We start from the raw sequence: 16830 nt of genomic DNA, 5'->3' as shown, positions 1-16830 counted from the left end.
CGGTATTTTTTCTCTCTCACACCTCTCCCCATCCATTTTGCCTCAACTTCCTAGATATTTGGGAAATGTTACAATCTACCACAGATACTCCACGATCCACTCTTTAAGTGGACTTTGCTGGCACAGTTACCCTTTCTATTCTACTTTGGTCACAGTGCAAGGAATGGACAAAGTGATCTCAGCTCTGTTGTCCTGACCCCTGCAGACGTAGGCATCTCAGGCGGCTTTTATATTACTGAACTTTAGAAACGTAACTGAGGTTCCATAGGTAGGAGGTCGGTCCCCCAGAGCTCACATAGTCGATAGAAAGAGATGACTACTCCATCAGGTAACTCGGAACCAGCGTAAAGACTAGCCAAGTGCTCTGAAGTGCTATCAACAGGAGCCTCGGTCTTCATCAACTACGTGCAGCCTAGAAAGACTAGGCTCGTAATTCAGGCACTTCACTTAGGTAGTTAAAGTTAGGTGGTGAGAATGCCATCCCGCCTTCTGGGACGCCTCGTTTGGGGCTCTTTTATGTTAGTGTATGTCTGTCTCTAAATCGCGAATAACTTCGTCAGTGTTCACTGATGCTCCAGTCCAACCCCAGCCGCGCAGCTGCTCCTTTACGGGAGAACAGGAGGGCAAGGGAGCATCGTCGTTTGGAGAAGGAACAAACAAACCCTACGACGGAAGCAGTACTGGCTGCAAGTGTTACACCTGGAATAAATGATGAATGTAAGAAAGACTGCAATATTCATTACAAATCCATGGATGAGAGTATATCCCCATAGCTTTGGCAGTCCGGTTCAAAACTGCTTGGTAATTCAGGTTTTGAATCCTACTGCATGCTAAGTGAACAGGGTGGAAGAATAAGCAACATGAAAATTGTTTAAAACAGAGCATTAGAGTTTTCAGGGGAATCCTATTGCATTTCATGCCGAGGGGCAAATCTACTCTGATGGTAACGAAGAAAGGCTTTGAAAAAAGCTGTTACTAAAAAGCAGCTATTTACTGCCTTATCCTCCCACAACTGTTTTTTTCCCTTCCTTGATATTTGTATTAAATATGAAGCAATCAAAGCAGCAATCACACAACTAGAGCATACAACAGACTTCTGAAAAAAAAAAACTACAGGTGGGGTGGGGAGAATGAATATTTCCAACTCAGTGCCATACCCTATAGTTTAGTTCCCTTCATTTATAATATCAACCAAGGCTTGCAGCAGTCTATCATCTCTATGCTTGTATGGTTTGGCATTGTAAAAAAGATCAACGTAGTCACTGTACAGACTTTCTTCTGAGTCTCTCAACTGGGAGGGCTTGTTTAATTTTTCGAGGGCTTGATAGAAGTGTTCATATGGAATATTTAACTTCTCACTTGCAGTCTTCTTTGGCAGTCGCTTCTGAGCCATCTGTCTGCTAAAAGCACTTTGCAGTAAATGCAGCATAGCCTCTGACGGGCTTTTATCTTCTGCTTTGTCACTGCTACTACTGCTGTCTTCTGTGACTTTGGCTTTTTCACTCAGGTTCTCCTGGGTGGTATGGTCCTAGAATACAGGATAAAAAAGGTCAGATGTCAATGAAAAACTGCCTGGACTAAGATTTGCTCTGATTAGTGATTTCCACCTATGTGTGGGTAGAGGCTATTTTTAGCTCAGGAGCCACTTAGCATCTAGAAAAGGACTAGACCATTATTCACCGGAACAGACTACTGAAAGGACTATTTTGCACGAAATATCAAATCCCCCACAACGTACGAATTTATAAAGTCAGATTCCACATCGGCAGGATACGGCATGTCATTTTATAGCAGGATTTGCCCCAGTCTTAAGAGATATTTCTGGCTGTACTACGTGAGACAGTGCCTCAGCAGTCTAACTGAAGGAAGTATATGCAGTGGTGATGGCAGCTCTGATTGCACCACATACCCTTGTGAAAGGACTGAACCAGTGCTTCCATATAACCTTCTCTGTAGATGATCCCACCTGAGAAGAGACAGTGCAGTATGGCTAACGGGCGGCCACAACATAAGGAAACCTTGGAAGACTAATGCCAGGTACAGATGTACAGAGAAGTCGGTGAGAGGTGTGATGTCTCATCATCTCTCTGTTACTGACACAGTAGCATGTGGCTGCGTAGCTTCCTCATTTACACTATCATTGCCTTTCTGACTGAACACTTATTTTACCTTCTTCTGGTTTTTATTATGTCCACCAATCTCCTCCTACAGTACCTCCTGAATCCACTTTTACTTTCTTCCAATTTGTTTTCTTGCACGTGGCTGCCACACCCATGGACACTTATTTCATGTATTTAAAGACTATAACCATATCTCCCTCAATCTTCTCCTTCATGACCTGGCTGAGGAAGGTTAATCTCTCTATACTTTACAGACATCCTAACTGGGGACGGCCTAAATGGGGAGACAAATTGATGTGGTGTGATTAATAAAGTATTCCAAAGATGTTGACATAACCAAATGATGTGTGAAAATGTACAATGGTACCATCCCGTGCATCCAGAAACCCACTGTCACTCTCAGAAGCCTGGAGTATGTTTAGAGCATAGGTGAGACCCTAGTGTGTCCAGTTCTGGGCTGCCCGGTTCAAGAAAGAGTTCAGAGGAGAGCAACCAGGATGACAAAGGGACTGGAGCATCTCCCCTAGGAGGAAAGGCTGAGGGAGCTGGGCTTGTTCAGCCTGGAGAAAAGAAGGCTGAGAGGGGATCTCATCACCACCTACGAATATCTCAAGGGTGGGCGTCCGAGGACGGAGCCAGACTCTTCTCAGTGGTGCCCAGCACCAGGACAAGGGGCCATGGGCACAAACTGAAGCAGAAGAGGTTCCAGCTGAACGTGAGGAAGAACTTGTTGACTGTGAGGGTGCCCGAGCCCTGGCCCAGGCTGCCCGGGGGGCTGTGGAGTCTCCTTCTCTGGAGATCTTCAACCCCCGCCTGGACAAAGTCCTGTGTAACATGCTCTAGGAGAACCTGCTTTAGCAGGGGGGTTGGACTGGGTGATCTTTGGAGGTCCCTTCCAACCCTTGCCATTCTGGGATTCTGTGATTCTATGTAAAGAAGGGGTGACAAAGGAGCTAGCAGCAACAGATCCCCTTGACCAACCCCTCTGAATCAGTGAGGCCCTGACCTTTGTCATGTCTTTTGTTACTAACTCCCTTCCAAACTCCCTGGAAGCACTCCAGCAGGCAAAGCTCCTTTTGGATGCAACGCTTGTTCTCACTGGAATTACATAAATTTAGTGTCTCTGTTGGAGGTGTATTCCTCCCTCCTTGTAGCACTCAACTGTGTTAGGGTTCACTGCTTTAGTATATCCTCTTGCCATCCTGAAACCCTTAGATGTTGGCATATGAAAACACAGACTGATAAAAAGATCAGTTGTTAAGGTGGACAAAATTACAGCACTCAACTCAGAAGTGGTCAGGGGCTAGATGAAATGAATACAGAATGAATATGTGTCTCCTCACTAGGAAAAAAACATCATTTACTTATAAACTGAAAAATATGTAAGGAAAAAAATGAATGTTGCACTACCTCTACAAAGTCTGTCATCTTCTCCACTCCTCTTCTGTCATTTTGCACAGCATTGTAGGATGTGTAGACACGTGGCTGCTTCATATGTTCAGGCTGGGTAGCGGTGCCATGCAAAATCAATTTCCAGTTTACAATCCTTCCTTCATTCTGTATTCTGCTGGACTAAAGGACAAGCATGGCATTAGCAAAGGTTCTCAGGACATAAGAAGAGGAAATAGGACACTTGATTGCACAGCACACAGAACTGATGAAAATAAATTATAAGGCTTTCAATGCCTAAATTTAGACAATTTAAGCACCAAAAGACTGATATATTAGAGACAGGATATATCAGAAAGTGCGATTTAATACAATGGCTTAAATACTCCAAATTTTCACATTTTGGTGCAACATAACAACTATTAATTAATCATGTAAGTGTCAATGGAATTTTATCATAACACAGAATGCTAAAAATGACTGAAGTAGTATTTTGTGTTATGAGTATTTGTTCACTAAGCCATTCCTTGGCAATATCCTCACAAAAGTTACCATTGGAATAACAATTCAGAATAATATTCTGTAGTGGTGTACAACAGCCATCTGAACATAGTTTGTGGAAGTGAGCAACAAATGCTTTGTCCATTAGTTTTGGCACCAGTATTTAAATAGTAGGAAGTGGAAGAGACAAGTACAGAGAACACTGAAACTTTAATTTACCAGAGCTTCCTTCAGAATTTTTGCTCAGTCATTTAGTGACTCAAGATGGCTGCTGAAGCTCTTCTTTTCTAACACAAGTCTACACCAAAGCTTACATACACCACTTACATGACAGCTAAATTATGAGTAACTCTGCATGGGAATCTGTGATTTCAGGTAGGGTCATTAATGTGAAAACTGACTTCAGGAACCACAAAACCCTACATGCTCAGGAAAGAGCGTGCTACCTCTTGAGGACAAAAAGCTTGGTTTATTTTAAGTTTCGGGAGCCTCTCACTTGAAAATGGAAAATGAGAGATATTACAAACAAAATGCGCTTCTTAACTTCGTTCCAAAAAATGCATTATATTACTTACAAAAAGCAGGATATCTGTAACCATGGGGTTATCTATAAGCCTGCAGTATTAACACTACGCTGTTGATAATAATATTTACTTCTGCTGCCTTGTCCATCTGCTTAGTACTTGGCATTATCCTCCTGTTTACCATTTGAGGCCAATAGGGGCTGGAGGCTCAGTGCATGATAGGAAGCATCCAGTTTCTGGCAGGATCTGACCCCTAATGACAAGCTTATTAACAGACAACTTCAATGAAATTCTCCAGAGATGAGCGCGCACTCTCTCTTGGAAGAGAATGATTTTTCAGTTGCCTATCAAGCAGCTTTATTCTGGTGTCTCGCTGTTGTAATCCACATCCCCAGGCGGTTTTAGTAAACTTATTTATTTTATATCTGTAGATTTCTTGGCTTTAATCCTTGAGCGTTGTTCAGCAGTAATTACTCTAAGAACTTTGGGAAAGGTATACAACAGAATAGCTCTCTGAGGTCACCAGAAATTCATTAATTCAAAAGGTTTTGAGTTAATGAAAATTAGGCCCATGTGCTAAGAGAAGACTAGATCTACCCTGTGTTTTCTGCACAAAAACCTAATTTGCAGTTAATCATATGTTAATTGGATTGAATATTTCACTCCATGAATCACAGAAAATTATATTAAGCGATTTCTTTCAGTGACATATAATGTGTGAAAAACACAGGCATTGAATTGTTTTTGACAGGTACGTGTCAGTGAAATGAGGATGGTCCTTTGCATTTATGTGAAGAACAAGAAAACCTGAGCCACTCTTTAATCTTTAACCCAGAGGGATATTTACTGTCAATAAACTACTGTTGTAGCTTGCTTAATGAGAAGGCTCAGTATTCAACATGCTTGGTAGTGGTTAGTAATCATTTTATCCGCATTAGCTTCCCAACATAGCTAGTTAACATACAGGCATACTTACCACATCAGTAATTCTTAAAACCCAGGTGCCTGTTGGATTCTCTCCCCATGTGTGAACAGACATGAAGTCCCAGTTCTTAAAGCCATTGGGAGATTTATCTCTCTCTCTCTCAGCCAGTAAGACAGTGCTGGTCCCTGTGGTAGTGCAAGATCAACAGTAGTGACTGTTCATACATGTCCCCTTCTACTTTTCACATTGCTCAGCTTGCACACCGTCTAGTGCATAGGTAGCCTGGAAAATGCACTGTTTAACAGTGGCTGGTGGGACGGGAAACATGCTAGTTCGTATCAGTCGTTCCTTTATTTATTTTCACAGCAGTATTTAAGAGCACAAAAACTACCACGTTAGGTCATGCTAAAAAGGTCCATCTTGCGCAGTGGCCAGTCTCTAACACAAAAAAGTAGTGGATGCACATAAAGAAGCGTAAGAAAGAGAGGTCACACACAACGGTATTTTCCACTGATGAACAGTTCAGGAAACTTCCGAGATGGAAGTTTTGAAGGCAAACCAGCTCATGCAGAATTGTGAAACCAAAGGCTTATCCTGAATTCATCACAGGTTTGGGGTTTTGTTTTTTTTCGGTGAGTGGATGTAAATTGTTACAGCCTGGAACTCCAACAGGGTGAAAAGCATTTGCATTGTTATTATTATTACAAAAATGCTGCCATTCACAAAGTACTTCTGCAGCAGAAGAGATTCTGCTGCACAGTAGGAAAATTGTTATGCTTGTTTGCATATAAGGAGAGAGCAAGGGAGCTGTATTTACATAATAAGGAGCAGAGAAGCCCCAGGGAGCCTGATCACAAGCTATAAATATATTTAAAGGTAACACCATAAATATAGAAAAGCAATGACATACATCTGGTAATACTGTTTTTCACAGAAGTGGAAAACCAGCAAGAACTAAGGGAAAGAACAGTTTAACCATGATAGCAACACGATGCAATAGTGGAAGCTGCAGCACTTGACTATTGCTACCTCAGCTAAACCCAAAGAAATACGTGCAAAGACGAAGAACATATTACTGTCGTCAGTCTTTCAAACAGGGGTGTTTTTCTAAGATGAAGCCATGCTTCCTATACATTAGCAGTAGAAGAGTGTCTTGGGAGGGGAACGCCTCTATAAAAGTAGAATGGGACCTACTGTTGCTGTCATCTCCATGGCGTACCTAGAGACAGCCCATATATTTACACCCAAACTAAAACAGCTATCTAAGATGGAATTAAATTTGAAACTACCACCAAGAGTCAAGGGTAAAACACCTCACAGCATCATTGCTCCCATAAGACAAAAGATAGACTCAGAAAATGAAGGATTAAGGTTAGGCTTAAAAGGAACCCCAGACAAGGTAGGGCTTGGAGATACACTGTATGTGTCTTAACCCCGCTCTCTGGTGAGGTCCTGCAATAATGATATGAACACGGCTCTACTGGGCTATTATCTGTGAATTACTAGATTAGCCTTCAGTATCAGTGAACTAGATTAGTCTGATGTTAAAATCCATACCTGAAAGCTTATCTGTTTTTTTCAAATATCAGTTGATCCAACGGATCTCACTGTCTACAAAGTTGTTCATACTCTTTTTTTTTTTTTTTTTTTCTTTTCTCCTTATGGTGTTATTTCAGGGCACTGTCAAGATAGCTTGCCATGTTCTAGCACTTTTAGTGTAGTTGTACTAAGGTGCCTAACAGAGACACTGTGTTCTTAAATACACCAATGGGGAGACGTGGTTACATGGAATCTGGGGAGTCAGACACCCTGTTTTCCATTAGTTTGTTAAACCACAGTAAAGCTGATAAGCACTACTGAACTACACTTCATTGTCTGCCAGGAACTCTCAGTTTTTAAAGGTCCTGTTGCCAGAATGAAAATATACTGGAAATGGTGCCTATGTTTCCTGAAGCATGATTTTCAAACTTCTTCTCACAAAAATAACCCAGAACACGTGAAGGCTGGAAAGGGGTTTCAGAGAACCAGCTCTCTGGTCCCCGGGATGCTTTGTCCTCACACTTACCTGTTGGAGGTGACTAGATTTGTCCAACGGTACCTTTAGCTCTTTTTAAACCACTGAAGAACACAGAGGTGTTTCTTAATGAAATAAGCATTACACACTACAGCAACACAAACAAAGTGTGTCTTTGCCTCCTGTACCTGATGGAGATATCAGAGTGACATGAAGATCACCTCTACGGGAATACTCGATCGTTGCCTCAAGCTGCACATGCTCCAAAGATGCAATGGAGTTTTCTTGGCCCTCACAGGCTTTTGTGGGAATTTCAATGATGACTTCCTCGTTTGCTCTTAGTAATCTGGCAAAATTACAGTTCTTCGATTACTCACAGAAACTTTTGATTCTGGATCATTGTGTGAAGCACAAATGACACATTTAACGCCCGTTTCAGAATGATGAGAAAGGAAGAAGTAAAGACAAATGCTACGTTCAGTATTTTTTTGAATGCTCCAGTAAAAACTATGGGAAGTTCTGGAAGCACAGATAGTAGTGCAGTGGACCAAACGATAGGCAGAGTTGTGCAACACACCCTGGAAGCAAGCAAGCAAGTCTGACCGCCAAGGGTTTCTGTCAACACTTCGCTGTCCCACAGAGACTACAAAAAAGCAGTCTTTGCTGTCAGCTGCATCAGAGGACTGTTATCAGACTTATACCTAGTTCCCTCCTTCAAATGTCCAGAGGAGCTTTTATCATGAAGTTAAGATACTGCAGCAGGCACAGCCATTTTAACCCTTTGTAGGCAATGCCACCTCAAGAGAAAAAAAGCTTGCGTCTTCCGTACAATCTCCGTACAGAGAGCTACTGTGCACAGCTTTCTCTGCATAATTCCCATTAATTCTAATGAGAAAGGGGTATCGAAATCTCCACATAAATAACGCTAAACTCGGAATCTTGGGATCTTTGCTTTTATAACACAGAGGACTGCAATAAAGATACATGAACAGCAAGTATTACATACAACAGTACTGGATCAGCACTCTGTGGAAAGGAAAGAGCTCATAAAAGCAAATTGATAGTAGAATAGCATAAATAATGAGGTTACCAAGCAGTGACACTCCAAAACACTGTCATATGTTTCTACAGACAGATTTCTGGTGCACTCATACAGCGTAATTTCGACCTTTGAAATAGCTGTATTTTTTCTAGACAACAAATCCGTAAGGGAACAAGTAGAGATAAAAACGGTCTAGATATCATTATTGATTAACCGGCTTAGTGACTAATTACAACTTACCTGTATGTTGAGCTCAGCTTAGGCTCACTATGCTGGGAGCACTTGTGCTTGTGGCTGCTAAGCCTTTCCAGTGAGCTTTGAGACATTTGTGTTTCATAAAAGACATGCTGTGGATGTGACTAAAGCTCAATATATCACCTTATTTCAACACATACTACGCCTGTTGCAAGAGAAGAACGGCTAAGACCGATTACAGATGTTTTTTTAAAAAAATCCCTGTGAGACTGTGGTATCTTTTTATTCATCTTCTGATAGTGGTCTAAACATTCATATCTTATCTGATCAGGTTCAGCCTCGCAGCATCATCCATCCATACACTGGCTGCACAAGCAGACGTAATAATCTTATCCTTTGTTAAGGCTTCATGCTGGTAATTTACATCAAGCCTTACTCTAAAAAAAGCAAGCAAACCAACGCTGCTTGCCTGCCCCTGAGGAATACAGTAGGGCAAAACCAAATGAATCAAAAGAAATCTCTGAGCCTGGTTGACAGCAATCTGTGCAGAATACCATCCTTCAGGCTTTACTAAGACAGACATAAGCTTAGTTACTGATAATGCAAATTCTTACCTTGGTTCAAAGCTTTTGTCTTTGACAATACACTCTCTCTTTTCTGGTACGCCTTTCCATCTTTTGGGATCAGCTAAATCTACCAACGCATTGGCATTGAGTAGTCCAAACCCAAATCGGCTGTTGACCATCAGCCCTGCTCCATTCTTTTTCCATCCTGGATTTCCAGCCAGTGGATCGTATTCTGAGGTCCACACTACCAAGTGCTGCATATCCCTCCATGTTAAATTTGGGCTGTTGAGAAAATGATCCTGGTTAATTGTTTCAGGGCTACCTACCTTCTCTCAATTATCAGTCTGCAACAGAACATGCTTTGGATGTATGTGGCATCTTACTATTTTAAAATGTAGAGCATGTCGCATGCTGACCCTCCCAATGCTTCTCCAGGTAGACAAGACTTCTGTGTAAATGAAGAGCAGGTATCTAGCACTCGATCTAGCACTATCTAGAAATGGAGTCCAGTTCTTCAAAATTATTCAAAATTAAAGTTAAGTAGCAAAATTAGTATTTCCCACCAGTCTTCATGAGACCTGGACTTTGAAAATCACTGGGTATTTGAATCTATCTGTGATTAACTCTATCCTTTACAGTTTGGCCCTAAGTGTCTTCGCTTATGTCCTCAAAGGAGTATGCAACAAAACATGGAGCTGAACCTAGACCGTTCAAGTACTAAGCCTATGTCCTTAATGCCTGAAGTGTTTTCTGCAAAAAAGCCATTGTCCTGTCCTGTTCTTGTTTACCCTAAGTCATACATTCTGACTACCAGCCCTACAGGATCCGAACCTGCCTGCTCCCTGCCTGCTCTGACAGTCAAGCTTGGGTACCTTCCATTTTATGTCTCATCACTGGCAGAAAAGGTTCTGTAAATTGACTAAAGACTTGATTTAAATTCCTGCAACCTATTGTCTTCAAATTACGTTCTCCTGATACATGTGCAGCCTCACTGCTTCTAAGTGCAGTTGACTGGCACTCCATAAACAGTTGTTGCCAAAGCACAGAATTCGTCAGTCATGACGTTTTACTTACATCGGCTCTGCTTTGCTAGGAAGTTGTCGAGGCAAGTAGCTGCTTATTTTTGTCATCAGGCTGAGCAAGTCTGACTGACAAAAAGAGGAGCTGCAGCAGGAGATGGTGCCACTTTCAAACAGATAACGTTTCAGGGAAGATGGCGGGGGGGCTGAGAGAGAGGAAGCAAAATTTGCTGCTGCCAGTGGTGCAGATGCAGAGGTCCCAGTGTGAGTCTCGGTACATTCATTGTGAAGATCAGCACTTGTCTGACAGAAAAAACAAAAAAACCCAGATTGCATGAATAAATAGTTGTAAATACAGTCGTATCCACACTCACAACCATAAGCATGTATCCTTTATTTGGTGCATATTAATACATTCCTCACCAGCAGAAAAAGTGATGGATGTTTAAATCTGTTCGTATTTCAATCCACTCCTTTTACTTCAGCTATAATTTTTGTATCAAAACGCTTTGTGTTGGAACAAAATACACCCACACTGAATATCTTATTTTATTCTAAGGTTTCACAATAAGTGTTTCAAGCTTACTGGTGAATCACAAAAACAGATCATTGTGTTGGGCCTAGAACATTTAAAATTACTGCTTGCTAGAAAATTACTCATAGGATTAGTATTGGTGTTCTGCTCCCTCTTCAGCAGAAGAAGTATAATTTGCAATGAAACACGTGCTTTATGTGGAAATTAAATACCAAACTCATCTGCCCATGTATCTACATCTCGGCTACGAAGAGAAGCCACTTAGGAAGGACTGATCTCCTGGCTAACTTGGAATGACATTGGTTTAACTCCCATCAGAGTAGCTTATTGTAAAATTAGCATCCACCAGGGCTGAACAGAAACTATAAGTACTGCAACGTTATTCTATCACAGCAATGTTCTTCAATACAAGTTCGTTCTGGCACAGTCAATGAAGGGACACAGAGTGCTCTGCCTGCTTGCTGAGTACCTTCTACAGGTTTGGAACCACTATTATTGCTGTCCTAAGTGGGAACTTGGGGGCTGACAATCTTACAGAAGGTAATGGCAAGGCATATCAGAGGTACTGACTCTTATGGTACACTAACTTCACAGGTTCTTTTTCCTTTTACTCTAAATCTCTCCTCATCTGCTTTTCCTGAAGAATGGGACCATGTCAGACTTCATGCAGAGACCTCCATCATACACAAACAGCAGACAAATTCAGCATGCCGACTTAACTGCATTGACACAATGATTTTGTTTAGCCATTGCTTTACAGTAGAAGATATTCCAGGAACACAATCACTTTTTGGATTATGAATTCCTCAGTGTCTCAAGGCAAAAGCACTAAGCATGTAATACATAACATAAAGCAGGCACTTGAAACCAAGCATTTAAGAGCTCTCACTTGTTATTTGCATATATAATACATTTCTATGTTTGTTCTGAAACTGGTAAAAACAACCTACAATTCTTTGGTCAGTATAATCCCCACTGCTGTATGCTGTGGCCAGAGTTGAAGAGCACTTCTCTGCATACCAGGGAGAAAGGCCTTGCTGAGAAGCACTGCTAATGGAGATAGTGTAAATACTATCAGTGTAACCATCACAGTCACAGTTGTCACCCTGGCGGCCTCCGTTCCCAGAAGCCCACACGAAAATGGAGCCTTTCCCATTTCGGCCCTAGAGAAAATGGAAATGAGAGGTTATCAAAGAGATTTCAGCCTCTGTCATGTATTCTTAACAAAACCTTCCACCCAAAACAGCTGAATATATCAAACATTTTCAGGTAGAAAAGGACAATTTTCCACAAGCACTGCAGAGGACAGAGGCAAGAAACCAGCTACTTGAGGTACCCCTCCTCACACCCTACAGTACACCTCTTAGTTTGACTGGTCTAGGTTTAGTGCTCCAGGTATAGCAACTTCCCTCAGAATAGGTTTTTAGGTTAAAAACAGAGTCTGTGCTCAACAGGTAAGTTTTCCCACACGCTTATGTTTTGGTCTTCCTGGAAAAATGCCCATATTTTAAGAAATGGTGAGTTTATCCGGGTTTATTTCATTTGCCTTTCCTGTAACCACAGGGGTAAGGGTAAGCAGTATGAATGATGTACATGACATGACTTTTCCATGAATTTTTTCTTTTGTAAGGAAGCCTTTCACAGTTAGCATTCACTTGCTGAAAGGCAGTGAACCAGAAAGCACATCTGACTGAAACCCTGCCCTTCTCCTGCAAATCTGTGGGCCAGCACCACCAGTCTGCAGGCGTAGCCACACTCATTCCCTGCTCTGGTCTCCAGGGTGCAATGAAGGAGCAGCAGGTAACAACGATGCTGACAGCTGACAGCATGTAAACCATCACAGCTATCACAGAGGAAACACGTATCACCCCATCCAGCCTTACGCTGTGCTGGTCCTTCAGAGGAGAAAAATCCCTTTTGTGTGAAGAGCAAAAGTTTGTACGTTGCTCATTGCTGATATATGTACACCGACTGGAAACAGCAGTTGAAATACAGATTTTTATCATCCCACTCAGATGAGATTTGAAGTTATTCATGCAAGTGCTAAGGCATTTGCAGCACTTAAAACATTAAAAGTAAAAAATAGTAAGCTGTACTCTTTGTGATACAACTGCTAAAATGGGAAGGACAAGCCACGCCAATTACGGAAAATCAGACGGTATCTTCCTTTGAGAATAAAGGCTGCAGTCCAGAAAAACACCGGTGTGTGTAAACACTTGCTTTGATTTCACTAAGAGCGCTACTAATATCTCACAGGTGCTTAAGTCTAAGCATATGCTTAAGTGCTTGACCAGGGCAGCAATGAAGGCATCAGGGATGAAAATCGTTGGCAACCCCAAAGGAAATCGACTTCAAGCAGAACGGAGACCATCCAGATCCTTGCAAAAGGAAGCCTGACAAACCAATGGGTAAATTTGCTCCCCTTAAGAGATAAGTTGTAAAAAAAGATGCATTCTTCACCAAAAAAATGGTTTTTCAGAGTAAGACCACTGAACACTGGTTCCGTAATTACTGCCTTTAATCCTCCCTCTTCTCTCACTGCCTACCTCTGGGCTTAGATCTCTGTTTGTCACCAGCCCTCTCCTCTCAGTCTCCATTCTTCCCTCAGAGCACGGTTAGTCAGCAGTCAGACTCTTCTTCCTCCTACTTTCCTTCTGTCTGCTGATGTTAATGGCCCTTTTCCCCAAATCCCCTTTCTCTTTGCTGCTGTCCTTCAAGCTTTCCCCCATTTCTCTCCTCTCCTGCCTCTGGCTCAGTCTTCCTCGCTATACTGGTACCTGTCCATCTTTAGATACCTTTTCACCTCACTGGCAAGAGCAAGAGTAGTTTATCAATACATCCTCGGTAGCTCTCAGTTTGCACCCTACTTATCATCCAGCCAGAGCTAAAGAGGATAACATAAAAAAGGACTGTAAAAACTGTTTCCAATACTCTCCATCATGCGTTTTTACTATCTTCGTTTTAATTGGATCACGATACAACACCAATTTATAAACTAATGCAAAGAACATCATACAAGCCCATCCACAGGGTGCTAAAATCCATCACTATTTCACACAGCAAAATATTCACAAAGCAGAAGCTTTGTAATAAATTTTATACATTTTCAGTGCAGAAATCCAATTACTGCTCAGTGCAAAACAAGCAGCAGAGAAAGGGTGGGGGTAGGGCGAGACAAAGGCAGCAAAAGTAAGGATGGAAAAAGAAAGCTTATCTGTGGAGAATGGCAGCTTAAAACCAGCTTAGAAAGCTCTAATGGTGCTTTTTTAAAAGACCTGTGCTGGCCGGTAATTTGTCTGAGCTGTACTATTAAAATGTATCTCCTTTTCAAATATGTTTGAGCAAAGACAGCACAAACCATTTTCATTTTTTTCCCTGATACCGACCATTTTAAAATTCTGTTCTCTGCCACATTTTATTCTATCTTTCTCTTAAGTATCATACCTGTTTTATCCCATACTCAAAAGCCTTCTGTGCCAGCCTCCCGGGTCCCTCCACAGTTTTGCCATCATCATTAGGGCCCCAGCTTGCACTGTAAATATCCACGTGTTCTGGATTGAAACCGATTGAACTGGCTTCAATAGCATCGGTGACTATTCCATCCAGCATACGTATACCTTAACAGAAAAAATCAAGCAGACTGCATTTACTTCCTGTTCCCTCTTCTTTGTCTTCATTAACTGTAAAGTTTCCAGCCAAATTAATCCATAACTATTGCAACCACAGCTCGCTCAGGAGAGTTCACGTCAGTGAGAACCAGCACACTTACCCTGTATTTGCATAGCTCGGTGCTCTCTACAAACATTAAAAAAACCCTCTTAAAATCTTGGTTGCCTCTCATTTACATCTCTCTCTCTTTCTACAGACAGCCAAGAAGATGATGTTTTGCTTACTGCTCCTGCTTTTTCTTACTGCATTGAGCTCTTTCTTCACTCTTTCTTCCTCTCTGTTAGATCTGAAACAAAGACTTCTCAAACTGCTAGCATGTCACTAAAATTAAATAGGTTTTATCAACACCACTTTTATCTTCAAGAGTTCTAAGAGTTTTAGTTCAAAGATGTAGTTCTGACCCTTCTGACTAAAACACTTTGTCCTCACAGTCATTAAGGTTCTGCTGTTTCTGTGACGCTGCTATTTCACTAGCTCTTTAATCTTCGCCACAAAAAATTGTGTTGTTTTACTGCCACGTTTTTTCTACTGTGAGCAATCCCGAGATGCTAGAGATATCTAGCCATTAACATTTTATTAGGAACTGCATGATCTAATCTCCTTCAGAGCAAGCCTGATCTCAGTGGTACTTAAAATTCAGTGGCAGACAGCGGTTCATCTGCACTGGGTCTCTAGCTCTGCAAATCCCCAGCGCTGCAGTAGGGTTGCTACCACTGTCCAGTGCTGGAGGAGGACAGAAATAGCAGAAGTCTGGCAAAATTCCCACCGTGGCATGGCTCTCCCAGCAACAGCAGCAATATAAGAGCCACAGCAGTCAGGATTCAGCTTGTGTTTTCAAGCAATAAAAATGTCTGGGTTGTCTTGAACTTGGCAAGTTAGTACTACAGCAGCTGCACCATTACTGGCAATTGGTGAATTATGAGTACTCATTTTCTAGTGTGTTCCACAAAACGGGGATTTTTCCAAAGCACGCCAGGCAAAATCTGGTCGTTCCATTAAAAAAAAAAAAAAAGAAAAAAGAAAAAAAAGAACACCAAACAACCTCGCCCTTGCCGCTCAGTGTCTTGTTCTTTTTTTATATTATCAAGCAGGAAAAAAAAATACTGTAAGCATAATTCTTTTCCCAAATGGCTGGCCTCTAAGACTCATAATACCTGTGAGATAAAGTTGGGCTTTATTATTTTGTATTAATTAGTGGCAAAGACAGACAAAGGAGTTAATCCGCTCAACCACTGCTACTCCACTATCACTCACGAAGCTGGGAAAAGAGTCAAGGTGTATCCTGTGCCTCAGGTACTAAACCCACCACTTACCCTGGATAGGCTTAAACCTGTAACATTTTAAATACTCATTTTTCATTTGGCTCAGAATTGTGAGATTCTCTTCATACCAGCACACTGTGAGCAAAGATCTGCCTGCATGGAAATGACTGCCAGCTCCGGGTGCGAGCTTGCACCACGTCGTGAGATACTGGGCATGCGGAGAGTACTGTACAGATATTTCCCACAGAAGAAGACAAAGCCAACTCTGCAGATAAATAATGTAGTAAGGAAGAAAACACGAACACTGACAACACGCTGTTCAAGAAAAAAAAAAACCTCTGCCTTGTCTTTGTGCTCTCCAAAAATCCTGCTTGTTTAAGTCAACCCAGGGATTCGATGACTGCAGTGATGCTTCCCTAAGCAGGCTCCAATTATGTCCTACTGCATAAACCCTTTCCTGTTCTCGCACGTGCCCGCTCCCACCATCAGTCCCACAAAATCAAAGGGCAAAGCCCAAGGTAATTTCAGACACATACACGTATCTGCCTGGCAGAAGGCTATTTTTAGCAACGCGTCACTGTGCGGGAACTCTCAGCCCAGTCCTTTGTAAAATGGAGCTTCTTAATCATTTGATTTCCATGGCAGCACCAGGGAAATGTCATAGCACAGCGCTATGGTTAGGTATGCATGGATATATATTCACCCTGCGTTGCTCCAGAGGTGATCGATACACACGCGCGCTTCTTAGCTCTGCGCAGAGCAAGAGGTGACTGTTAAAGCACACTGAAAGGTGCCGCTTTCGGCATTAAGAACTATTTTTTTCACAGAGTGCACAGAAAAGCCTATGGGATTCCGAGCCACTGGGTACCGAAGAGACTAATCAAGGCTTCAGAATAGGGCCAGGCACTGATGTGACTGCTGAGAACACTTGGGATTATTAAGTTTCATGGAAAACAAAAAGATTTTGAATGTAATGGGTTTTTTTACCCCTCAAGGCAAAGTTAAACCGACCTCTGACGCTGAAGGCTAGAGAACAAGGTATTCCGAGTGTCCGGGTTTTTTTGCCTGA

At 41.9% G+C, this 16830-nt stretch overlaps 1 protein-coding gene and 1 long non-coding RNA gene across 2 annotated transcripts in view; one reads left to right on the top strand and one right to left on the bottom strand.

The window, feature by feature from the left end:
* The window catches only part of LOC118451806, a 17203-nt gene extending 14011 nt beyond the window's left edge, over positions 1 to 3192 (top strand). The window contains exon 3 of the long non-coding RNA XR_004841363.1: positions 3182 to 3192. This is a non-coding gene — a long non-coding RNA (uncharacterized LOC118451806). The remainder of the gene's footprint in view (positions 1 to 3181) is intronic.
* PCSK1 (proprotein convertase subtilisin/kexin type 1) overlaps positions 20 to 16830 on the bottom strand; it is a 28488-nt gene continuing 11677 nt past the window's right edge. Inside the window, exons 6-13 of the mRNA XM_035889760.1 lie at positions 14275 to 14447; positions 11781 to 11993; positions 10495 to 10598; positions 9325 to 9558; positions 7662 to 7819; positions 5511 to 5644; positions 3531 to 3692; positions 20 to 1528 (exon numbers count right to left, since the gene is read on the bottom strand). Coding sequence (XP_035745653.1) covers positions 1166 to 1528; positions 3531 to 3692; positions 5511 to 5644; positions 7662 to 7819; positions 9325 to 9558; positions 10495 to 10598; positions 11781 to 11993; positions 14275 to 14447 — 1541 coding nt within the window. The 3' untranslated portion in view covers positions 20 to 1165. The remainder of the gene's footprint in view (positions 1529 to 3530; positions 3693 to 5510; positions 5645 to 7661; positions 7820 to 9324; positions 9559 to 10494; positions 10599 to 11780; positions 11994 to 14274; positions 14448 to 16830) is intronic.

The sequence above is a fragment of the Egretta garzetta genome, unplaced genomic scaffold (genome assembly GCF_000687185.1).
Source record: "Egretta garzetta isolate BGI_Z169 unplaced genomic scaffold, ASM68718v1 scaffold602, whole genome shotgun sequence".
Taxonomy (NCBI): Eukaryota; Metazoa; Chordata; class Aves; order Pelecaniformes; family Ardeidae; genus Egretta; species Egretta garzetta.
This window is presented reverse-complemented; position numbering and strand designations above follow the sequence as displayed.